This window comes from Anabrus simplex, chromosome 2, assembly GCF_040414725.1.
Source record: "Anabrus simplex isolate iqAnaSimp1 chromosome 2, ASM4041472v1, whole genome shotgun sequence".
Classification (NCBI taxonomy): Eukaryota; Metazoa; Arthropoda; class Insecta; order Orthoptera; family Tettigoniidae; genus Anabrus; species Anabrus simplex.
This window is the reverse complement of record NC_090266.1, coordinates 259,045,394-259,072,401: the sequence shown is the minus strand read 5'-3', so window position 1 is coordinate 259,072,401 and position 27,008 is coordinate 259,045,394. Positions and strand designations below refer to the sequence as shown.

The following is a 27,008-nucleotide window of genomic DNA, read 5'->3' as shown; positions in this document are numbered from 1 at the left end:
TACAAAATACCGTTGATCGCAACTGCGAGCTCACTGCATTAGCTTTACTGCACCTTGAATGAATCTCACTTACTATACAACCATCCTGGGAGAACACACATTCTAAATACTTGATATTATCTACGTGTTCCAGCTTTGTATTCCCAATCTGACTTTCAATTCTCTTGGATTTCTTACCTACTGACATCAATTTAGTCTTAGAAAGGCTAATTACCATACCATACTCATTGCGTCTAGTTTCAAGTTCCAAGATATTAGACTGCAGGCTTTCGGCACAATCTACCATTAAGACAAAGTCGTCAGCATAGGCCAGACTGCTTACATTTCCACCTAACTGGATCCCTCCCTGCCACTTTATATCTTTCAGCAGATGAACCATGTAAAATAATGTTATTTGCTTTACGTCCCACTAACTTCTTTTACGGTTTTTGGAGACGCCGATGTGCCGAAATTTAGTCCCACGGGAGTTCCTTCACGTGTCAATAAATCTACCGACACGAGGCTGATGTATTTGAGCACCTTCAAATACCACCGGACTGAACCAGGATCGAACCTGCCAAGTTGGGGTCAGAAAGCCAGCGCCTCAAACGTCTGAACCACTCAACCCGGCAAATCCATGTAAACTACGAACAACAAAGGTGAAAGATTACAGCCTCTTCTAACCCCTGTAAGTACCTAGAACCAAGAACTCATTCTACCATCAATTCACAGTGCAGCCAAATTATCAACGTAAATGCCTTCGATTTTAATAACCTACCCTTAAGGTCCCACAGTATTGCGAACATCTTTTCCCTCGGTACTCTGTCATATGCCTTCTCTAGATCTACGAAATATAAACATAACTGACTATTCCTCTCGTAGCATTTTCCAATTACCTGCTGCATACTGAAAATCTGATCCTGACAGCCCCTCTCTGGTCTGAAACCACACTGGTTTTCATCCAACTTCTTATCAACCACTGATCGCAAATACCAGTGAATACTTGGCCTGGTATACCAATCAATGAGATACGTCGATAGTTGTTGCAATCCTTCCTGTTCCCTTGCTTATAGATTGGTGCTATTACTGCGTTTATCCAATCTGAAGGTAGGTACTTTACTAATACTCCATGCTAATCTTATTACTCTCTGAAGCCTTCCCACTGTACTTCACCATTTCATGTCGAATTTCATCTATTCCTGGTTCGAACCCCACTGTCGGCAGCCCTGCAAATGGTTTTCCGTGGTTTCCCATTTTCACACCAGGCAAATGCTGGGGCTGTACCTTAATTAAGGCCACGGCCACTTCCTTCCCATTCCTAGCCCTTCCCTGTCCCATCGTCGCCATAAGACCTATCTGTGTCGGTGCGACGTAAAGCAACTAGCATCTATTCCTGCTGCTTTATGCCACTTCATCAAATGCAATTGTTTTTGTTTTAAAATATTTAGGCCCTAAACTATAGTAAATCACAACTGCAACGTAGAAAACTGAAGGATATTTAAAATGGATATGTAAACCTATTTTATATTAAAAACAAGTTTCTATTATAAAAAGAAGCACGGTTCTTTGCGAACATTTTGTCGCGGAGTTACTTGAATCTTATCACGGAATTACTTGCTTTCAACTGTAAATTTTGTAAATAAATTCTTGGTATTAAAGAATGGACGTATTTCAAAACTTTTACCGCAATGTGCTCCAAAACTATCCTTCTTTCAACTGAAGTGTGATCATCCCCGTGACACAAAATTTCAGTGAACAGTATCAAAAAACCTTAGTATCACGGAGTTACCTTACTTTACCATACATACATACATACATACATACATACATACATACACCGGGCGAGTTGGCCGTGCGCGTAGAGGCGCGCGGCTGTGAGCTTGCATCCGGGAGATAGTAGGTTCGAATCCCACTATCGGCAGCCCTGAAGATGGTTTTCCGTGGTTTCCCATTTTCACACCAGGCAAATGCTGGGGCTGTACCTTAATTAAGGCCACGGCCGCTTCCTTCCGACTCCTAGGCCTTTCCTATCCCATCGTCGCCATAAGACCTATCTGTGTCGGTGCGACGTAAAGCCCCTGGCAAAAAAATACATACATACATACAAAGATAAGATAACGTCCGGTGATCAGGTGGAGAAGGAGGGGGACATATTTTTTTTTTGAGATTATCCGGTCAGCAAAGAAACTGGTTACAATACTTTGTTGGGAGATTCCTCACAGCAAATGTGTGAAGTGGCCTCAACCAGCATTCATACACAACTGTACCCGTTTCACCATATTCTGCGAAGTGCATCCTCGCCAATGTTGCTTATTTCGTGTCTAATGGCCACATGGAGTTCAGGAGTTGTCTGAAGTCTATTTTTGTACACTCTGCTTTTAAGATACCCGCATACGAAAACGTCCGGTGAGGTTAGGTCAGGTGATTGAGGGGGCGGGGCACACTTTTTTGAGATTATTGGGTCATCAAAGAAACTGGTTACAAGTTGCATGGAAACGTTAGACGAATGATACGTTGCTCAACCTTGTTGGAAATAACCTTCTGTCAGTTAGACATCATCCAGCTCATGCCTCATCTGTAAACAAAGTTTTGGATAGAATGTCTGGACGTTGAATAATTAATTCCTGAAACCATCGACAATAAGGCATTCGTTTTTCATGACCTGCTTCCTTCAATACTTGCATCATATGCACTCTGTATGGTCACAACCCCGATTTCTTTGCAGCTCTCTGACATGTGCCATATGAAATGCCTGTCTCCTGACTCAATCGACGCAACGATTTCATAGTTTTCGAAGCGTCTTCGAACGTTATCAATAGTCTCTGCTCTCAGTGATGGTCTGTTTACCACTGTCACTGTTTAGTACACCAGTTGCCTCCAGCTTCCTTACAATCGATAAAATTGTTTCCTTTGTTGGAACATTGCGCACATTGAATTCTCTACGGAATGCCCGTTGTGCTGTAACCAATGATTGTCTTCCTGTATGTTTTCACAGTAAAAACACTCTTTCGAAGTGTATACTGCATGTTTCCGTTACAACTGCCGGCTAAAGATTGCCAACAGTGCTCGTTATTGTCACGACAGTCAACAAAATTGTCAACAATGGGCAGCAGTGCTAGTTCTTCCAGTCACCGAGATCATTAAAACAAATTTCCAGTTTCTACGGGCTTTCAGAGGGTAACTATGACCTATTAAATTAGTTCAGGTTTATATGGATCGCTCTGCATTTTATATAACGTCGCACTGACTGGGTTACGTCTTAAGCTGACGATGGGATAGGACGGGGAAGGAAGCGGTTGGGGCCACAATTAAGGCACAATCGCAACAGCCTGGTGTGAAAATGGGAAACCACAGAACACTATCTTCAGGGGTTCGAACGCACCATACCTCGATTGCAGGCTCACAGCGAATTCATTCGGACTCGCTCGGTCGCAGTTTTTATGGTGCTCGTTAGGTCTACGATCATTCTGTTAAATCTGATGACAACTTTGTGAAATGTAACTCCTATAGTTCTAATCCAGTAGCATTCACCCCACTTGTTCTGCTGTGTCGCCATGTGGATGGGGGATGCAGATGAAGAATATATGCGGAACACCGTAGATTTAAGTCACCTGTGATTAGTACCACTATGTGAGGAACACCACGGGACTGGCCGTTGCCTGTGACTTAGCACCATTACACGAGCGACATCGTGGGTCTACGTTACCTATGAGTGGTGCCATTATATGAGGAACACCATAGGGCTGTGTTACCTGTAGGTAGTACATCACCTGTGATTAGTACCACTATGTTGAGGAACACCGTGAGTTTGTCACTTGTGATTAGTACCGCTACATGAAGAACACCATGGTTCTACTTGACCAGCAATTAGTACCGTTACGAAGGGCCGTTGACCAGGATTTTGGACCTCCTTTAGACAAGCCGCATCGTTTTAGGATTTTGCTTTGGAAGCAGTCCCTTCTTCAGTTTATACCATTATTTTAAGTTATTTTATGGGAAGGTGTCGGTTCGGATCCACTGATTGTTGTAAGTTCAAAATCATTGTTCACAGCAGTATTTTTGAATTGTAGTCAGCGGATTGAATTATTTGAACATTCAGTATTGCGAATTGGATCCGCTGATTATTTTAAATTCACATTCATTCATCATTCATTCATTCATCCATCATGTTTTCAATTCTGAACAGTGGATGAATTTTGGAATTTTAATAATTACTTTTAGCCTCATCTCTTACCATTAGATGCCGCTTTAAACAAGCGTCGTCATCGTTCTATTGTGAATTAGGTTCTCCATTAGCAGCTAATACAGTGTTGCATATGCAAACTGGATGTAATTTGGCGCTTTCAGCGGTATAAGCGATATTTAGGGATAGGTTCTTCGTGAGTCGAACTGGCGATCTATCATACGACCTGAAATTATGACTGAAGAACATCTGACAGAAGCATCCTTATTTATAGTATTCTGTGCCGAGACAAGTTTCATGTTGAAATCAGGAAGCCACTACCTGAACGGGTCGGATCACGCTGGAACGAGTTTCGGCGTATATCGGAAAGTAGTATTTCAGCATTCACCATAACTTATGTAAGTGTTGCAATTATATCTTATTTTAAACTACTACTACTACTACTACTACTACTACTACTACTACTACTACAAATACCAATTAATATGGTTCTCATATCGGCGTAGGCGTTACAATAACACAATTATAAAAGCAGGTTTCACCTTCATATGAAACAAATATTTGCGTTGTGTCTCGTTTATAAACTACTCTAGTATACGTTAGCACGTGGTTTGGGTAAACCATGTCGGACTAAATATCCCATAATCGATGTTGTAATTAATATTAAACTTTCGGATAATATAAAGCGTCTTCACTTCTAACAATCTACGCGACGTTGCCAAGTCGGAAAAAGTTTTGGAATTCAGGAGTGCAGAAGGCCGGTGGAAGAACCGCCTTATTCACAGAAAGCCGCATTCCACGATTGTATTGTGAAAATGTACATTTGTAGCTTGGTACTTTAACCACTAATTAAATCTCCCGCCGTTATATAAACAATGTTAGAAATTCCGCCCAGATTGTTCCAAGTTTAACTTCCATGGGGGATGGAAATCTTGATAGGAGTGTGCACTCAAATCGCCTTAATGACTGTTTTAAGTGGCTTGTTATGGTTTCCCGCTGACAACGATTGCTTTCTTCCCAATCTAGTGTGTGTACACATTTAGTACAGAGATCAAAATTATTAATTATCTTATGTTATAAGTAAACCTAATTAAATGTTGACCGCGATGTATTATGTTTAATTTTTAAAGATTAGACCAACTATTTTATTACTTACAATACAGTACTTGGTAATAGTTATTATGATGACTTAGTCATATCATTAACTGTTACCGGTACAGAAGATTTGAAAGCTATCTGAACCGAAATACTCCTCTTACAAAGGAACGTTCGATAACTGCAATGGGTTTGATATTTTGATCCAACAATTTTCCTCCTCTGCCAGACTGTAACGAAAATGTACAACATTAAATTCAAAAGACTATTTCTCTGACAATAATTAGTTTCACGGGTGGGAGAGGGATGGGTGTATTCAAACTGTTTCAAATGAGATATTGGTTGTCTTGCTTCCAAAATAGAATTATTCTTACTCACAACTCCATATCACCGCATGATTGGAAAGCCTCTTCGAGAGTAAGCAAATCACCTCTTACTTTAATAAGAACACTTGTAAAACACTATTTTACGTCCATGATGTGCACTAGCAACATTATATGGTTTATATGAGAGGGATTATGGGTCACAACGCAAATCAAAATGTTAGTTATTAAGAAAGTAGTAGTAGTAGTAGTAGTAGTAGTACAGGCTAAGTAGCTCAGACGGTTAAAGACATGACCTTCCGAGTTCAAGTTGGCGAATTACAACCCAGCTCAGTCTGATGCTATTTGAAGATATCGGCCTTGTGTCCGTAAATTCACCAGCACGTAAGAAATTCCTGCGGGACAAAATTTAGGCACCTCGGTGTGTGTGTAAATAGTTCATGGGACGTAAAACAAACAACGTAGTAGTATTATTAGTAGTAGTAATCGTAATCAGAGAGTATGTGCAGGTTTCTTGTTAGTGGTTTAACGTCGTACTAACACATCGATGGTTTTGGGAGACGCAGGGATAGGAAAGGACTGGGATTGGGAGGGTAGTGGCCGTGGACTTGACTACGGTACAGCCTCAGCATTTTCCTGGTGTGAAAATGGGAAACCGTGGAAAACGATCTTCAGAGCTGCCGACGGTGGGATTCGAACCCACCATCTCTCGAATGCAACCTCACAGCTACGCGACCCTAACCGCACGGCCAACTCGCTCGGTAGAGGTGGGGCTGTAGGAAGACACACTTAGGCCACTCCGCCAAAAAAATATTTGCTACTTGACATAGTTTGCTATTAATTTTCTTAAATGAAAATTATCTTTTCGAAGTAGAAAAATGGCTAAATTAAATTACGTTAAGATACCGACTGTTATAAAAAAATTATCTTCAGATTGTGTGTGTGTGGGGGGGGGGGGGCATCATGACTCTAAGCATTGACACGAAGGTAATAGGAACGAAGGAGTTTGAAGGAAGTTGTATTCTCCCCTCAGTCGAAGTATCGTCGTGCCCTTGTTGGTGACGACCATTTGTGAAGTGCGAGGTGTACGGTATCGGTGTACGCACCAATATACAATTTTGCCGTCCTTTACCTTGTACTGTACTGTACTGGGTTGATGAAGTGTTCTGTACTTTCCCTGTGTGCTTACGATTATCGTATAGCTCCCGCAGCAGTTGTGCGCAGAGGAATGCCTGTCTGCATCGTGCGTATTGTGTTTTGACCTGAATACAGTTTCAAGCTGAATGCAGTGTGTGACCTTCGTCCCACGCGGTGGCAACTTACCCAACGCGTAACGTAAACTAGGAGTAATTCATGATTAGGTTAATATGCTGTAGTATCCCATCGCCCAGCCCGAATGTATTAAAATATGTTCCTGGACTAATTCTACTCCCATTGAACCTCAAGCTACCTCGGTCACACCGTGCAAGTTGGCTACGCGGTGCGGGGTATGGTTAGTCCACAACAAAGTTAATAAACAATGTTAATGAAAACATTTCTCAACACGTTAATAAAATTTTGTTAACAAACTTCAACATTGTGTCCACACCAAAATAGCTGATTATTTTTTGGGAGTACAATTAGAGAAAGCGCAGACGCAAAGTGTGACAAAAAAAAAAAAAAAAAAAAAAAAAAAAAATTGGAAAGGCTTATGTCCGAACTTTTAATTCATGATTCAGCAGGCTTTCAAAATTTTCTTGAGAATGCCCCTACATAATTTTCAGTTCTTGTTGACAGTCATTGGGCCTGAAATTGCAAGAAATGATACGGATTATCGGAAAGTCGGTTCCACTAATGACAGGCTGTTTTTTATTGGTATGACTGAGGTATGAGTGATGCTAGTAATGTACACCTTATGCAGCCAGTCCCTGCTATGAATGGTGTGAAAATGTTGCTCATAGGGTCGTTTGATGCATTGATATCAGTGGGCTTGGCAGACTGATATGTAATAGCAACATCTGGCACGGTGAAGAAAGTAACGGGAAACTACCTCACTCATTTCCCTAGTGCGTCTTGTCAGTGGTGCCCAGGCCATCTGTGGCAGCTGATGGCGGAGCTGTTGAGGATCCAACCAGCCTTAGGGCTGACAACTGAACATACATACATACATACATACATACATACATACATACATACATACATACATACATACATAACTTTAAGATTCCTAGCAACTGGTGACTCGGACATTTCACTGAGGCCCATATATTTGTCAAGAATATCAAAACACAAGCAATTTCAGTTATTGTGCCTTAGGTGCTTGAAACTTTATACAACAATCTCAAGGAATTGATAAAGGTACGAAATAAAGACCACCTTCATTTCACCTAGTAAGGATAATATTATTTTGATGACATACAAATGATAACGGAAGGTTTGTTAATTCAGCGAGGAGCGACGCTGGAAATGAAAGTACATTAGAACATAGCTAAAAGAATCATACAGAATTATAAATACTGTATATTAGAACTTCGCTTGCGATTTGATAAGTCAATTTTTAGAAGAAATAAGAAAGCATCGTATTCCGCGCTACGAATATGCGTGCTCTAATTGCGTCCTTGCGCATGTGCGAACCAAAATGTTAACGAAAATAGGAAGAGTTAATAAAATATTTCATTCACAAAAGTTAAAGATATTTTGTTTATCAGCATGCTCAAAAGGTTTATGAACACGCTTTTGGTCATTAGCATCCAAAAATGTTAATGAACATTGTTTATTAACTGTGTTTATTAACAGAGTGAACGAAAACATTTTTGTATGGACGCACCTTTATGTAGCTGTAAGCTTACATTCTAGAGATAATAGATTGGTGTCCCACTGTTGACAGCCCTGAAGGTGGTTTTTCCGTAGTTTCCCACTTTCACACCAGGTGAATACCGGGTCTGTGCCTGAAATTAAGGCCACGGTTTCGTCTCTCCCGTCCTAGCCCGTTTGCTGAAAACCTATGTGGTATGTGTTAGTGTGACGTTAAACACATAGCAAAGTTTAGTCCTTATTTGGTAAAACTCTCGGATGGTGAGCGTCAATGGGAGCTTGCCATTAACAATAAATATGTAATATTCATACCGCAGTAGTGTGCGGCACATGTAGGAGGGGAGATAGTGACTCACAATGAAAGTGTTACACCTAGCACGATCTGACATTGCTTCGATCCTGGCTCAGTCCGGTGGTATTTGAAGGTGCTCCAGTCTCGTGTCGGTAGATTTACTGGCACGTAAAGGAACTCCTGCGGGACAAAATTCCGGCACCTCGACGTCTCCGAAAACCGTAAGAGTAATTAGTGGGAGTTAAAGCAAATATCATTACGATCGGACATTTGACTGGAAATGAATATTCCCTCCATATGAAAGTTACTGGCTTATTTAAACCATTATATATCCAGGTTTCAGGGGCCCTAAAAATACGTAATTTCTATGATTATATCTGCATAAAATGGAAAACACTGAAACAACTACAAATAGAAAGCCACAGTGAAAAATGGTACACTGCTCAATACATGGCCTCCATTGGACTACCAGACATGCTATGTCTGGCTCTCGCATTCTGACCCATGCATGCCTTAGCTCTGTGCATGAAGGTAAGCATTGCATTCAAATAAGCCTTCGTAGGCCAGTGAAAGACTTCAGATGTCCGTAGCGCTGAGAAAGCTGGTCATTTAGCATTACCAAAGGGGCATATCTCTGCTTAAGAACGGCAAAATTGCGAATCGCATTCACTCTACTGTGCAAAATATCGTAGAAGCGTAGTTAAATATATTCTCTGCGTAAGACGAGCAATGGATTTTACGTCAAGTAAATAATAATTCCTCGTTAAGTGCACCAAAATTCCCCAACGAAGCAGAAATTGTATTGAAAAAAAAAAGCCTGCCCAGAAACAGTGAGGAAAGCCCTTAGCAGAGATGATTTCAGTGTTCGAGTAGCGCGCAATAAACTATAAATCAGCAAAAACAAACGCCTCAGGTTCCAGTTAGCCACAGATCACGCTGATAAATCTTTTTGACTACTGGAAAAACCGTAATATTTACCGATGAAAGTAAATTCATTGTTTTCATCGGATGGGAAGGTCAGTTTCTGGCGTAAGCCAAAAACGGAGCTGAAAGAAAGAAAATGAAAGTGAATGAATGAAAAAGATGAATGAAAATATCTTCGGCCGAAGGTGAAACACGGGGGTGGGTCCCTGGTGGTATAGGGTTGTATGGCGACTTCGAATGTGGGGAAACTCCATTTCATAGATAGGACTGTCGATCAAGATGTGTATTTGGACACACTAAGGAAATAATTGACAGAGTCCAGAGAAATTAGGCTTGCGGGATTGGCTACAGAAAAAGTAGGCTCGACATCGACAGAGCAAGAACGCTTGTATTTTTGAATAGCAGCTTATTACGTTAGTAAGTTGTTGTTTTATCAATCGTATATTTTCAATAGTGTTGGATACTTTAGCATTTGGTTTGTGGAAAGGTTCGTAACTAACTTCTAAGAAGAGCTATATGCCACAATATATTTTTTAGCCGGGCTGAGTGACTCAGACCATTGAGGCGTTGGCCTTCTGACCCGAACTTGGAAGATGCCATCCTGGCTCAGTCTGGTGGTTTTTGAATGTGCTTAAATACATCAGCCTCGTGTAGGTAGATTTACTGGCACGTAAACTCCTGCAGGAAAAACTTCCGGCATCTCGGCGTCCCCGAAAAACCGCCAAAAGTAGTTAGTGGAACGTAAAAATATTATTTAATATATTTTAATTTTCAGTTATACAGATGTGTTGACATAAATGCTTATTTAATAAGTAATATTTTATTTATAAATTTGTATTTTACCCTTTTATTTCAAGAATGAAAGTATCGAGAGTATAGAGGCAAAAATATAGACAAAAAGTGGCATTTTTTTGCGCTGAGGTATAGAAGACCACTACAGAACATGATGTTGCCACCGAAAATAAGAATAAGAACTTTTAAATGATCCTTTATACTGAATAGTTTAGAGGAGTCAGACCAGACTGGTGTCGCATTGGTATTTTCACGTTAATGTCCACTATTGATTTGTAGATAAGAATCTTCTCCTTCTTGGCCGTTTTTCATTTTGTTGGGGTCGACGCTTCGTGTAAATTTGGCCCCGTTTTACGGCCGGATGCCCTCCCTGATGCCGTCGCAATGTGGAGGGAGGCATTCACTATTGCGTGTTTCTGTGATTGTTTGTAGTGTGGTGTGTTGTACTGTATGTGTCGGATCCAGAAGAATTAACTATAAGCAATGAAAATCTCCACCCCGATTGGAAATCAAACCCGGGGCCCTCGGAACTGGAGACCACTATGCTGACGATTTGTAGATAACAATACTGCAAAATATAATTTTGTCGTTGCCCGAGATATTGCTTACTCCACCACTTTCTTCTGTAGCACTACCTTACGCCGGGCATTATATCACTGGGTTATATTTATTCTTCAAAAAATACAACCTGCAAAAATTCAGATGTCATGCTCTTCCTCGCTTATTAACAGCACCTTGAAATTCGTATGGACTGATCAATGCTAAACCGATTCATGTTGGGGGTTATTTGATTTGATTCTTTCCCAAAAATGGGATACTCTTAAACAAAGTGATCGATGCCACTTTCTCGCAGGTTTTATGTAGTACTAATTTACTGTAGACACAGGATCCCCAAAAACCTGTCTGTCTCTCTTACCAGAGTCTACCGTACAGTCACATTACATTGAAATTACAAATGCCCACATTGTTAGCCGAATACTTAGTGTACCTTGCTTGGAAATAAGAAGGTAGGCTGTTCTTCGCAGTAAGTACCTAAAGCGTTCCATCCCGACTCTTTCCCGAATATTCGACTAGTCTCTAGGATCTGAAACGAGTTACTGTAGTCTCGCGAGGAGAATATACGGAGGTAAAGGAAACTGGCTTCCCGAGCTCGCTCGCTTCAGGGTTCGCACCATATAGCTCTAAGGTTGCATTCGGAAGATGGTGGGTTCGAACCCCACCGAAGATAGTTCTCATTGTTTTCCCGTTTAAACCAGGTAAATGCTAGGGCTGTACCTTGGGCACGGACCCTTCCTTCCTTCCCTATCTGATCGTCGCCATAAGACTTGTCCGTGTCGGTACGACGTAAAAACGAACAGCAAAATAAAAACTGGTCTCGCTGTGTAAGCTCCTTAAAAATTAAAAAAGCGAAATACGTCAGGGAATAACGGTAATGTCATTTTAATGTCTATTATTAACGTTTTTCCACTGTCTCTGTACTTATACCAGAATATTCATGCAATAAGCCGTACAAGGTGTCCAGTGTTACCAGTCATAATAAGAATATTTTGTTACAGATGGCGCGCACTTGCTGGTGGTACTACTTCTCCAAGTTCACAGAATTTTTTGACACGGTAAGTGCTTGATTACGAATTCGTATTTATTCATCTGACCAATGTATAATAGCGCATAGAAACTTGAAATATATTTGTAACGTGTATTTGGATGGGTAAATGAACATAACTTGTAGTGTGTACTCAAGGATTTATTAACTAATATTTGCTTATACAACTACACAGGCACTCAGTTACACTAGTTCGCGCTTTCACTGTTCAGTCACACTAGTTATTCACTTTTGACACTTACAAGCTAGGAAAATTACACTAGACACATTTCTGCAACTGTCACTTGGACCCTAGAAGAGTTAACAATTAAACTCTCTGTTTAACTATCGCGGTCGCACAGTTCAGTTTGCATGCGCGCAACACAGTCTCAATTCTGAGCGTGGTGCATTGTCTGTACATTCGCGGCGGTTTTCGTTCACTCTCCCCTCAACGCTAATCTGCACTGTTCCGCCGTCAGTTCACACACACGCGCGCAGAACAATCGGTCGACACTGTTCACTGAGTTATCCAGTATTCCACAGTAGTACACTCATAGCACTGTCTCTCCAACTCAATCATTAGCAGAACTGAACCCATCTGAGCCATTGAATTCCGTCCGTCTTGCCTTATATAGGGAGGCCGGTCCTTCCCGATACTTCTCAGAGTAGAAGCCTATGGAGGTCCCTGCAATCGGAAAGCTCTGGGTTAACCTACTCTTTTCTGGCGCCGTCAGGGAGGCCTGGAATGAGATCACGGGGTGGTAGCAGAGGGGGTTGACCTTGCGGGCTTGGCAAGACCCTAACTTCTTGTTGAAGTGGCCAGCATGTGAGCCCTAGCTCTGTGACGTCGATCGCGGCTGAAGCCAGGCTAATTTGCTCCCCCAAGACCTTACATTAAAATGGTGGACACTGTCGCAATATTGTTATAATAAATTCTCTATTCATTGTAGGAGACTATGCAGTTGGTATTTATATATTCATATTTATTTTCCAAGCTATTGTAGACAATTTAATTACCTGTATGGTACTTTCAAAATCTAAAACTTTGGCAGGCTTATCTACCTAATGCAAGCAAGAAAGTGGATGAAGTCTGATTTTGAAATAACTATTATCAGTTGATGCAAGTGTAATGGACTGTTATAACTTGGAAATAATTCTCTAACCCTTGGGTAAATAATGAAAATATCGAGCTCTATTATTATTATTATTATTATTATTATTATTATTATTATTATTATTATTATTATTATTATTATTATTATTATTATTAACTTATGTACGGACTTCATTTGGCACAAATTGTTTGTAACAAAACATGTGAGGTTATATCACAAGTCTGCTGTATGTATATTAGTAAGTTTATTTAATGTAAAGTACACGTAATTAATAGTATAAAATTTATTAATACCTGTAAATATGGTGTATACATCCAATGTAATTTGTGCAACACAGGGTAATAGTCCAGAACAACGTATCTTTTTCACTAGAGAGTTACGGAACATTCCATCCGTTTGTAAATAGGTTATTAGAGACTCTAGAAATGACGAGAAAACGTGTTGTCATACTTTTCTAGTAGCCTGGCCGGGCAATGTATATAACGAGGCAGTCTTTGGAGCCGAGTTGCTAGTGAAAGTCGTTAGTCAAGTGAACTCGTGTTGTGATTTTGTTGCGTGGTAATCTGTTGACATGCTAATGTAGCAGTCAAATGTTTGTATAAATGGCAGTTCATTAATGCGTGTGTAATGTGTATATGACTTGTAAATAAAATAGTGTACACAATTGACAGCATCCCGTGTGTGCGTCTTTGTAATTACAACAGTCACAAGTTTTGTGAAACGATTTGCTCCAATTCAGAGCATTTGCTCCACTGTCAGGTGGTGAAAATGGGTGACCCAATTATAATAAAACCTCTGAGTGATGAGTTTTTATTATTTCATAAAGAATTAATTCATTCATGGACAAGGACTTCCTTAAAAACATTATGTTCAAGAAGTCTGATTCTTACTGGGAAAAGTGTCTTCTTGACCTCATGGTCTCTGGCGCGGCTGTGAGCTTGCATTCGGGAGATAATGGGTTCGAATCCCACTGTCGGCAGCCCTGAAGATGGTTTTCCGTGGTTTCCCATTATCACACCAGGCAAATGCTGGGGCTGTACCTTAATTAAGGCCACGGCCGCTTCCTTCCAACTCATAGGCCTTTCCGATTCCATCGTCGCCATAAGACCTATCTGTGTCGGTGCGACGTAAAGCCAGTAGCAAAAAAAAAAAAAAAAAAGGCAAATATTTATTTATATGAAGAGGAGTTAGGGACTGGAATAATTTACCAAGTGAGATGTTCGATAAATTTCAGAATTATTTGAAATTATTTGAGAAAATATTAGGTAAACAACTGATGGGGAATTTGCCTCCTGGGCAACTGCCCTAAATGCAGATCAGTGGTGATGGATACATATTGAATAGAACCGTACAAAGCAAAGCATACTTGAATCTGTTGGTGGAGAAAGGAATTAAGTATTTTTTCTTTTTTTTCTGGAGAAACAAAAAACTGATTTGTGAATAAAATACTGCACTGAACAAATTAATATATGGCCTACCATGATTATTATACATTTAAGAGAACCAATATATTTAATGTGTGTTATTTAAAAAAATAGTTTTTCCTGTCGGTTAGAATTTAACATGTTATTGTTTTAGGTAACTCTCTCCCGAAAAACATGTATTTTTTACCACAGAATTATTATTATTATTATTATTATTATTATTATTATTATTATTATTATTATTATTATTATTATTATTATTATTATTATTTATTGATCAAATAAGTGAAAATTAACATACAGTAAACTAAATAATAATAATAATAATAATAATAATAATAATAATAATAATAGTAATAATAATAATAATAATAGCGTATGGACTCCGGAGAGTCCTGGTGCAGGTCTTTTTTCTAGTAGACTGCCGATAGGCGGATTGCATGTCTGGGAGGATGGGACCCTACCTAAGATAATTTCTAATGTTGAAGACATCACAAACACAAAGCCCCAACGGCAGACGAATTAACCAATTAAGGTTAAAATCCCGGACCCGGCCGGGAATCAAACCTGTGACCCCTTGGGCCAAAGGCCAGCATGCTAACCATTTAGCCATAGAGCTGGGCACTAAATGGATTATTTTATTACATGATAATCACCCAGACTGAAAAGAAATTACACTATAAAAATATCTATATATTGTTATAATGCTATGTGTTTTACGAAAGAAAAGTCCTGTTTCAAAATATGTGCAAATCGCTTCACAACACGACTGAATTATCACTACCTGCAGTTGGCCACTTCATTTCCTCATAAAAAGAACTGTGCATACTCTTCTTGATTGAATTTCATCAATTTCCATATACCTTCGGTTTTATATTTGTATATCTTAGTTTCTTTGTAAAAGGAATTCCGGTACCGTACCTTTTTTTTGCCAGGTCAAAGGAATAATTAATACAATCATTTATTAAAGTATAGGCAGTTACTATTCCAGCTTTTGCTGTCATACACATATTATATAAACAGTGATACACAGAAGCTTTGCTTCTCGTTGTGGGGTACATCAGTTCGGTGGATGCAGAGTGGGTCTCAGCCCACAAGTGGGCACGGCTGGTCCGTGGTCAAACAGCTCTGCACTACGACCGGCCAACCGAGCAGTGGAGGGGTGGCCACGACTCTACCGTGGCTGTACGCCTTTGCTTTCGGGAGACGGGTCAGGGCTGGACTTCACGGCTGACCCCAACCGTTGGCTGTCCTGAGAATGGTTTTCCATTCTCTTGCATTAAGGCGAATGACGGGACAGTTCCTAGCATAGACCACGGCCGCCAACCGTAACAAATCTCCCGGCCTGAGAGACGGTGTTGCCGTCTAAGAGGCCCGGGAGGAATAAAAAGGTTTTTAGTAATTATTTAATAATTTATTATTATTATTATTATTGATTTATGTCCCACTAACTACCTTTACGATTTTCGGAGACGCCGAGGTGCCGGAATTTAATCCCGCAGGGGTTCTTTTACGTGCCAGTAAATCTACAGACACGAGACTGACGTATTTGAGCACCTTCAAATACCACCGAACTGCGTCAGGATCGAACCTACCAAGTTGGGGTCAGAAGGCCAGGGCCTCAACCGTCTGAGCCACTCAGCCTGGTAGTAGTAGTAGTAGTAGTAGTAGTAGTAGTAGTAGTATTAGTAGTAGTACATCCCTGGGTGCTGTTTCTCTAGGTCTAGATACCTAGTAAATTTTTCTTGTAATAACTAGTGTCATAGCCATACATAGTTGCCACAGTATGGTGGAGGAATGAAGTATACTACTATAATTTCTTTCTCCTCAAGAGTTTTCTTCCTTTAGAATAGGATGAATATAGTTCCTTTCAACACAGGACAGTGCATCTGTCAAATCAATAATTTGTGAAAACAAAGTTGCAAAAAGTGCCTTAGTTCCTTTCTTTACTGGGTGATTCAACTTTTATCAATGTATATAAACCATAATCAGGAAACCGAAAAGCAGATGTGGAAGTTCCCTTCAGAAAATATGCAACTTAAGCTCTTAATTTCTTTATTTGTGGCATTCATGTTTTAATTTCAAATCAAATCAAAATCAAAATCTCTTTATTTGCAAATGAAGTGTCTACCTTGGTGGCAAATGGTACACTAAAATACATTATTGTCAAGCACTAAATATTAAATTAACAAGAGAAGAAAATTTTCCCAAAATACAATATTATACAATTTACGCTAACAATGTTTTCTATTAAACACACAGCTCATCCTTAATAAATTTATATTGTTTACAAAATTCTACTTATATCTCCTGTACTACTTACAAATATAGTCAACTGATATACAGTATGTGGAATTACTTCAAATGATACTATACAACTGGTATAAGATTAAAATTTACATTGCATTTATTTACTTTTTTATTTATTTTTATTACCCATTCTGGAACCTAAGTAGCATAACGACCTGCTGCATCTTAACCAGAGCCCATTTTGCCACCACTTTTAAGAGTTCCTTAAGGGCCTTCACAGCTACCCTAGTGGTCCCAGGGCCCTTGAAGTCTCCACTGTACTTCACCCCTACAGGCAGTCCCCTACTTTGGCTGTCCAAACTCCTTAGACCACGGGATGGAATTAATTTATTCACACACATTTTTTATTTACATTGACCTGCACTGGTCGAATGCTCCCTAACATTTCATTTATTTTCTCTGTTGCTGTTTATTCTCTTCTTGAATATCTGTACAGATTTTGGAAAAGGATCAAACACTATCCCTGGTAAACTGTTCCACTCCTTCACACCCTTCCCAATGAATGAAAATTTACCCCAATCGCTTCTGCTAAAATTCTTTCTAGTTTTATATTTGTGGTCAGTCCTGCCGATATAATTATTTTCCAACTGAAGCCTCTCACGGATATCTCCCCATGCTTCTCCCGCATAGGCTCTATATAATCCTATAAGTCTAGTTTTCTCCCTTCTCTTACTTAAAGTTTCCCACCCAAGTTCCTTTAACATTTCTGATACACTACTCTTTCTCGTGAAATCCCCTGTTACAAATCTTGCTGCTTTCCTCTGCACACAATCTATTTCTTTTATTAGGTATTCTTGGTGAGGATCCCAAACACTGTTTGCATATTCCAATAATGGACGAACCATACTTAAGTAACTTTTCTCTTTTAATTCTTTGTTGCATCCTTTAAGTAGCCTCATTGACATGTAACAATCTGTATGCTTTCCCAACAATGTCATCCACATGACCCTTCCAGTGCAAATTACTTTCAAATCTCACACCTAAGTATTTACAGTTGCCATCTTTTGGGATAACTACCTTATCCAAAGTACATTCAAATTCAGTTTTAAAACTCCTGTTTGTAAATGTTGTAACAGTTGACTTGCCTCTATTAACCTTCACATTATTCTCTTCAACCCATTGCTGGATACTCTCAAGTCCCTTTGTAATTCTGAACAATCCTCAATGATATTTATTTCCCTATAAACAATTATGTCATCTGCATACAATTTGATTTTTGATGTTATATTATTCCCTAAATCATTTACGTATATTAAGAAAAGTAATGGACGGATTATACTACCTTGTGCAATTACCTTCAAAACTTTCTCTTCCTGTGATACATTATTTCCTACTTTGACTTTCTGAACCCTTGAATTTAGAACTGTTTTTATCCAACGTGTAACCCTTACGTCCAATCCTATTCCCTCCAATTTCTTTAATTATATTCCATGTTCCACTCTATCAAAGCCTTTGGAAAGATCTATGGCTAAGCAATCTAACTGGCCTCCTGAATCCAATTGATCTGATATGTCCTGCTGAAATCCCACCAGTTGTGCTGCACAAGAAAATTTCTTTCTAAATCCATACTGGCTCCTCATGAACCAATTTTTATCATCATATATCCCTCTGATGTACTTTGATATTAAACACTCCAGTATTTTACAAACTATACCGGTCAGACTGATTGGTCTGTAGTTCTCTGGTTTCCTTTTGTCACCCTTTCCTTTATAAATTAGTATTATAGATTCCTTCCATTCCTTCGGTATTACACTATTATTTATGACATAGTGCCTTATTTAAAATTTCTCTTTGACTATGTACCACCCCATTGTCTTTAACATCTCCCCAGTAATTTGGTCACTTCCTGCTGCTTTTCCTTGCTGAAGCAGTTGGATTCCTCTGAAAATATCTTCATTTGTGTATGAAAAGCTTCTTGTTTCCCTCTCTCTCTCCCTCTGTATCTTCTGTTTCGGTTTCCAACTCCTGAAAATCATCTACTGACTCTCTGAATTCCCTACTAAATAGGTTTGCTTTCTCAGTATCTGTTAAATAGTGTTCACCCCCTTCTCCCACCATTGTAGGAATTTGGATTCCTTTTCCTTTTTGTTTCCTAATATATGAATACAGCTTTTTCCATTTCCCTTTGTGGTCATTACCCTCTTGAAGTATGCCATTCATATAATTCTCTTTTGCTTCCTTTTTCACTCTATTCAGTTCCCTCATTAGCTGTTTTCTAGTTTCTCTACTCTCCCTACCCTCTTTGATTTTCCTGTTTACTATTCTACATTTTCTTTTTAAATTTCTTATTTCCCTTGTATAATAAACAGGGTCTGAGGTCATTTTACCCTTCTTAACAGGTACAAATCTCTTCTCTCCTTCCCAAATGATTCCTTTAAATTTAGCCCAAAGTGTATCCACATTACTCCCTTCACTTATCCAACAACTGAATTGTGATTTAAGGTAAGTCCCAAATTCATCAACTTTAGATTTTCTGTACAATTTCTTGTCTTGTGTGACCCTCTTATTTAAGCCTTTTTGGTACCAGTCCTACATCCATTATTACAGCCTTATGGTCACCTATTCCTTCAATTACCTCAGTTTTATCAACAATTTCTCATGGTTTAACCAAGAATACATCTAGTAATTTATTGAGACGAGTCGGTTCTTGTGCTACTTGTGTAAATCCTCCCTCCCAAATTAACTTATTTGCCAGTTTCTGTTCATGGGCTTCACTTGCAGCTCCATTCCATTCAACTTGAGGCAAGTTTAGATCTTCCCCAGTGATTACCATATCATTATTATTGTTTTTATGAGTATAATATATTATTTTCTCATATATTTGCATGTCTCTTTCCTCTCTTCCAGGCCTGTATGTCTTATAATTCCCACCTCCTTCATATTATGACAAACTAATTTTATCCCTAATATTTCATCCCTTTCATCAGTAAACCATCCATGTGAACAATAAGTTTCCTTCACCAGAATAAACACACACACACACACACACACACACACACACACACACACACACACACACACACACACACACACACACACACACACCCCTCCTTTTTATCTTCTCGGTCTCTACGATAGACTATGTACCCTTCTGGAAATACTTCTCTATTACCCACCCTTTCTCTCAACCACGATTCCACTCCTATCACCACATCAGTCTCATAAGATTCCATCAATGTACCGAATTTTAATTGTTTATTTACTACACTCTGACAGTTTACCAAGAGCAATCTCAGCAATTTTATGATGTTACCTCTAACCACACAACTATTGTGTGTTCACAGCTCTTCTTCATCCTGCGGAAGAAATTCAATCAAGTGTCCAATCTTCATGTGATTCACCATGGTTGTATGCCTATGAGTGTTTGGATGGGCATGAAGTTTGCACCAGGTTAGATTGATCATTTAAGTAAATTTCATAGACATTTAACTAGGCTGATAATATTGATGTATCTAACTCTGTTGCTTTTTTGTGTTACAGGTGGCCACAGTACATTCTTTGCACTGCTCAATACTTTTGTACACATCATTATGTACTTCTATTATATGGTGGCAGCTATGGGGCCACAGTTTCAAAAGTACCTGTGGTGGAAAAAATACCTTACTACTGTGCAAATGGTATGTTATTTTTTAAATTCAATCACTAAACAGAAATAATTAGTTCATTTGTAGTCAGGCTTAATTTCCATTTTGTGTGTTATAGAAACCTGTAGTCAATACAATACTTTTCAGGAAAATGGAATCATATGAATTAGTTCGAAATTTCATGATCAACTTTCAAAACGGTGTTCTTATGGAAAAATAAGTAAGATATTTACATGAACACCTGCTCTAAATTCAAGCAATTGAGATAAGAGCTCAGAATTGACCATATTTAGCAAATACAAAAGCATGACAGTCTCATTCAGGTCTGTACATATAGATAACGAATGAGGGAGGGGATCACCGTGGAGGAGGTGAGGTCACTGATATTGATGTAATCATAACATTCATAATTATTTGATGACTATTTGATGATTTATATCAAATTGCTTGTAAAATAATTCATTTCCAAGTTGATAGAATTTGTACATTTTGCTCCTGTACAAAGCAGGAGAAAATTTCCTCATTTCTTGTTTTAATAGTACAAGCAGGAACTGATGTACTCAGACATTTAGCAGTTGTAATCTCATTTTACACATCTGCAGTTGAATTTGGGAACTTTGTGGAGCTAGACGTGGCACAAAGTTGTGGATACTTGCTAATTATAATGTCGTACATACATTTTCACATGACTAGCAATGCAGCTGTAGAAATTGGTCTGTCATTTCATACTTGTGGCTCTGCTGCATAAAAAAGGAAGAGATTCTACAAATCCATTTTACAGTTTAAAATATTTTTAACCCAGAAAGCAAAACTTAATATATCAATGTTAATCTTTCAACAGTATTGATTATTGTTGTTATTATTATTATTATTATTATTATTATTATTATTATTATTATTATTATTATTATTATTATTATTATTATTATTATTATTATTATTAAACGAGTGTTGGATTTTACAGCGGTCATACCCATCGTTCACTGATTAATTAGCTTCCTCGGATAGGAAGGAGAGTTAGGGATTGGAATAACTTACCAAGGGAGATGTTCAATAAATTTCCAATTTCTTTGAAATCATTTAGGAAAAGCCTGGGAAAACAACAGATAGGGAGCCCGCCACCTGGGCGACTGCCCTAAATACAGATCAGTATTGATTGATTGATTGATTGATTATAAAAGGGGGGGGGGAGAAAAAAGTTACACCATAACTTCCTTCTTGTAATTCACTTTACGTCACACCAACACAGATAGGTCTTACTACTGCAATGATGGGATAGGAAAGGCTTAGGAGGTGTGAAAATGGGAAACCACGGAAAGCCATATTCAGGGCTGCCGACAGTAGGGTTAGAACGATAAACCATAAAATACAGTATTAAAGAACTATTTAACAAGTTAACTAAATTAAGGCTTATACCCTGGCATTGAACTTGTTTTGATAAAAATGGCAAATTCCGAGGTCTTTTTTCTTTTATATGGTAATGTTCTCATTACTAGTTTTTACAGCTCTTTTTTCCTTCAGGATTATAATTGTTAATATTCAAATTAATAATCAGTGAAATTGTATAATGTAAATACACAGTTTCTCTTAAATATTGTGTAAATGTTATTTAAAAATTAATTTCCCAACAGCGAACATTGAATGATTTGAAATGGACACTGATTACATGAATTCATTGAAGTTTATAAAATCATATGAAAGGAGAACAAGGAAACCTTCACCTTATTCCTCTATATTTTTTCTTTTTTCTAATCTATATATATAAAATAACTTGTCCAGACTGACTGACTGACTGACTGACTGACTGACTGACTGACCGACTGACTCATCGCCGAGCCAAAACTACCAGACATAAAGAAATGAAATTTTGGTGATGCATTCATATTAACATGTAGGTGCTCGCTAAAGGAGGATTTTTGGATATTCCGTTGCTACAGGGGTTAAAAGGAGGGTTAATTTTTGAAATAAGTGTATCTATATCTCAAAACTTTAAAGGAAAGGAAATGTAAAAATTCGCATTTAGGATCTCCTTTAAAAATACACGTATTTTTTTGTTTTTGGAAAATCCCAATAGGAGGGATGGAAAAGGGTGAAAAGGGGGTTGAATGCGTTAATGAGGCTACTTATATTTCAGAAACTGAAGATATTACAGACCTGAAAATATTGGTATTTAGGATCTCCTTTAAAAATAAAGAAACAAGCATTTTTTTTTTGGAAAATCCAAATAATTGGGGTGGGGTGAAAAGGGGGGGGGGAATTTTGAAAATGAGTGTATCTATATCTCATAACTTTAAAAATTTACAGATGTAAAAATTGGTGTTTGGAATCTCCTTTAAAAATAAAGGAACATGTATTCTTTTGTTTTCGTAAAATCCTAATAGGAGCGGTGAAAAGTGGTGAAAAATCGTTGAATGCCTTTAATGAGGATACTTATATCTCAGACCTGAAAATTGGTATATGAGATCTCCTTTAAAAATAAACACGTATTTTTTGTTTTAGGAAAATCCAATTAATGGGGTTAAACAGGAGTGACAAATTGGGGTTAATTTTTAGAAAGATTATATCTCAGAAACGTAAAATGTTACAGACGTAAAAATTGATATTTGGAATCTCCTCAAAAAGTAAAGGAACATAGGTCTTTTTTTTTGAAACTCCACTTAAGGGGAAGTAAAAAGGGGGTGAAATTTTAAAATGAGAATTTCTACAGTATATCGCATAAACTTAACATGTTACAGAACTGAAAAATGGTATTTTCATCTCTATTAAAAGTAAAGAAACGTGGTTTTTTTTTAGTTTTCAGAAAAACCACTTGGGTGGAGGGTAAAAGTAACTGAAAATGGGGTTGAATTCTTTTAATTGGGATACTGATATCTCAAAACTGAATGTTACAGACGTGAAATTTGGTATTTGGAATTTGCTTTAAAAGTAAAGAAACAGGTATTCTGGGAAAATCCAATGTTGGGGGGGGGGGGGGGGGGTGAAAGAATTGAAAAATTAATTGAATGAATTGTATGAGGATACTTACATCTAATAAAAACTAAAGTTGTTACAGACGTGAAAATTGGTATTTGGATCTCCTTAAAAAAAAAAAAAAAAAATGAAAAACTCGTTTGGGGGGGGGGAGTGAAAAGGAGTTAAACTTCTTTCATGAGGACACATATCTCAAAAAGTGAAGATGTTAGAGTCGTGATAATTGGTATTTAGAATATCCTTTACTATTAAAGAAACAAGTATTTTTGCTGGAAAATTCACTTAAGGGGGTAGTGTGAAAGGAAGTGAAAAAAGGTAATTATGTTTATGGGGATACTTATATCTCAAAACTGAAAGTAACAGACGTGAACATTGGTATTTGGAATCTCCTTTAAACAAAAAGGAAAGCCCCACCTTTTGGGGGGGGCGGGGGGGGGGGAGAAATCAACTTAACGGCGGTGGGGTGAAAAAAGAGGTGAGACCGATTGATTTTACCGTTCATAATGTACTTATAAGGAGCCTCCACGGCTCACGCGACAGCGCGCCAGCTCTCCCCGCTTGGTTCCATGGTTCAAATCCCGGTCACTCCATGTGAGATTTGTGCTGGGCAAAGCGGAGGCAGGACAGGTTTTTCTCCGGCTACTCCAGTTTTCCCTGTCGTCATTCATTCCGGCAACACTCTCCAATATCATTTCATTTCATTTGTCATTCATTAATCATTGCCCCAGAGGAGTGCGACAGGCCTTGGCAGCCGGCACAATTCCTATCCTCGCCGCTAGATGGGGGCTTTATTCATTCCATTCCTGACCCGGTCGAATGACTGTAAACAGGCTGTGGATTTTCAATGTACTTATTCTGATCATAAACCGATCATTTTTAATCTTTCCTGGGTTCGTTTTCAAGAGCCATCTTTTCCTTTGGAGAACCTAGATTACAGTAGATTCTCCTGGCATATAAATAAAAATTTTAACACATTTGAAATAAGCGATAGGAATGAGATTGACCGTGCAATTGTTCAGCTCTATAGTAAGGTCAGTAATGCACAGAAGTATGTCATTCGTATCGCCAGAAATCCCGCGCACTTGCCTAACCACGACAATGGTGCTGGTCACATTTGCAGCAATGCCAATGGCAGCGGATGTAATTTACCGCCAAGTAGCCGTCTTGCATCTTGCTGTGGGGTCCAGAACAACAATAATAATAACAATAATAATAATACTAATAATCATAATAATCGTCAAAATGTGTGGACTGCGCTGGAAATGTGTCCTGGACGGGTAATGACTACGAATGCAGTCTGGCCGCGGGTTCAGTACAGCCAAGGCACCCAAGATGACACCACGCCGGATCTCCTCAAGGATTTGATCCATATTAAAAATGCTTAGAGGAAAAGATGGCAAAGATTTAGGGATCCAGCTGACCGGGTGCAATACCTGGACGTAGCCCGGAAAGTATGAAATCGATTGCTGGAAAGAAAGATTGAAAAATGGGAGGAACTTTGCGTAATCTCTCAGAATGCTAGTCAGATCCCAACATTTGGCGGATTCTCTCAGAAAACGAGTCGGATCGCGAATTTTGGCGGATTATATATTAAACGTAAAGCATCCGATTATAAATTTCAGTATAATACCGTAGCGAAGCACGGACGTCTTGCTAGTTTTACATAAATGTTTTATTTTAATTTACTTTCCATCTCATGTCTTAAATTTAAATTCAGGCTATTTTCCTTTTGCTGCAACCCTGATTTGTCTCATAGTCGTGTATTATAGCACGGTGAATGTATTTTCCTGACGTCACCATTGTAGTATAGCGCAAATTAACTCATTGTTGGTAATGCCAGTGATTATTTCAAGCAGCCTAACGTCTTGGTTACAGACCACTGTCTAGTTTTAAGGAACTTTTGCTTTCCTATTTGCATAAATTTGTCACACAAATAACTTGCAACATATCATACATGCAGGGATAAGTTTCATTAATTAATGACTGTATACTATTTATATTTGTGAAACCAAACACTGAAGAGATTTGGATGTTCTCTCCATTACTCTAGGCGGATAAATGCTTGTGCAGATTTGTGTGGAATGTCACAGTGACTAGTTTGGTGGAGAAAGTTTGAAATAAAGGAAAAATGAACATTGGCCCTTTATTAGTCTTTCCTTAATGACAAATTGATGATAGATATTGAAATCCAAGAATCTGAGTTAATAAATTCTTAAGTGGTTTGAATGGCAACTAAGTAAAGGTGACCTAATACAAAAGAAGAAATGTAACTGTTTAACTTCGATATGTCCTTATATTCCTAAAATGTTAAAGTAGATCACTTCTTTCCTCCCATCACATCCTAAGACCATTGAGATAATTTGGAAAAGTCGATAGAAACAAGTCTTGTGATACAGGAAAATTTGAATTGGTATCTTGCTTTTGTGGCAGTCAAGGTATTTTGCCCTTTTAAAGAACTGACCTCACCAGGCTCTTGTTACCTTTAAGACGGAGGTTAATGTGTTAGTAATATATCTGTGCGTTAACATGGGCTATTATTGTGCACTGCTGGTGGCTATACGGCACAGTTGATTGATTGCTAGCCTCCTATGGTCAAGGTTACAGCATCTTAACCCTGCAATAAAGCAAGGTACTGACCAGGAGAAATTGAAATGCACCATGCCACAATGGAACTGATGGTTACAAGGATGAAAGCGGAAAAAACTATGGAAATAGATGAAGCAAAATTACAAATGTAGTGGACTTGCAGCCAGATAAAGAGTGCATGAAAAGCAAAGGCAGCTGCTCAGTCAGACTGGGAGGGCTCCAGTCTCTACTGAAGCTAAATACACGGCTTGTGTTTCCTCAAGGCGTACATTAGTAAGAGAACGCCAGTGTGAGTCTTCGGTGCTGTAGAATTGTAATAGTCTGCCATGAGCCCTCCCTGCCCCATTTGGACTGGCTGCCGCTGATGAAAAGGTGAAACACTCCAGAAGTTCAGCAAAAGAGAATTGTGATGTCTATTCTCCAGTGTTGATTTTTTCACATAATTATATCAGTTATAATGAATTACACTAAATACATTACTCTTTGGTTCCTTGGCTGAATGGTCATTATACTAGCCTTTGGTTCAGAGGGCTCTGGGTCTGATTCCTGGACAGGTCAGTGATTTTAACTGCATTTGGTTAATTCCCCCAGCTCCAGGACTGGATGTTTGTATTGGTCTTGATATACAGCTTCTCATTTACAGACACACTACACTACAACCACACAAAAACATGTCTAAAACAGGGCCAACCTGATATTTATTTGTTTGTTTGTAAGATGCCCATGCTTCGCTACGGTATTATACTGAAATTTATAATTGGATGCTGTACGTTTAATAGGTATATAATCCGCAGAAATTCGCGATCTGACTCGTTTTCTGAGAGATTACGGCAAAGTTCCTCCCATTTTTCAATCTTTCTTTCCAGCAATCGATTTCGTACTTCCCGGGCTACGTCCAGGTATTCCACCCGGTCAGCTGGATCCCTAAATCTTTGCCATCTTTTCCTCTAAGCATTTTTAATATGGATCAAATCCTTGAAGAGATGCAGCGTGATGTCCTCTTGGATGCCTTGGCTGTACTGAACCCGCGGCCGGACTGCATTCGTAGTCATTACC

The 27,008-nt window shown here is 38.7% G+C and overlaps 1 protein-coding gene across 1 annotated transcript in view; it reads left to right on the top strand.

Moving 5' to 3' along the window:
• The window catches only part of LOC136864038 (very long chain fatty acid elongase AAEL008004), a 332,205-nt gene that overhangs the window by 292,943 nt on the left and 12,254 nt on the right, over nucleotides 1-27,008 (top strand). The window contains exons 5-7 of the mRNA XM_067140559.2: nucleotides 11,938-11,994; nucleotides 20,097-20,202; nucleotides 20,293-20,429. Coding sequence (XP_066996660.1) covers nucleotides 11,938-11,994; nucleotides 20,097-20,202; nucleotides 20,293-20,429 — 300 coding nt within the window. The remainder of the gene's footprint in view (nucleotides 1-11,937; nucleotides 11,995-20,096; nucleotides 20,203-20,292; nucleotides 20,430-27,008) is intronic.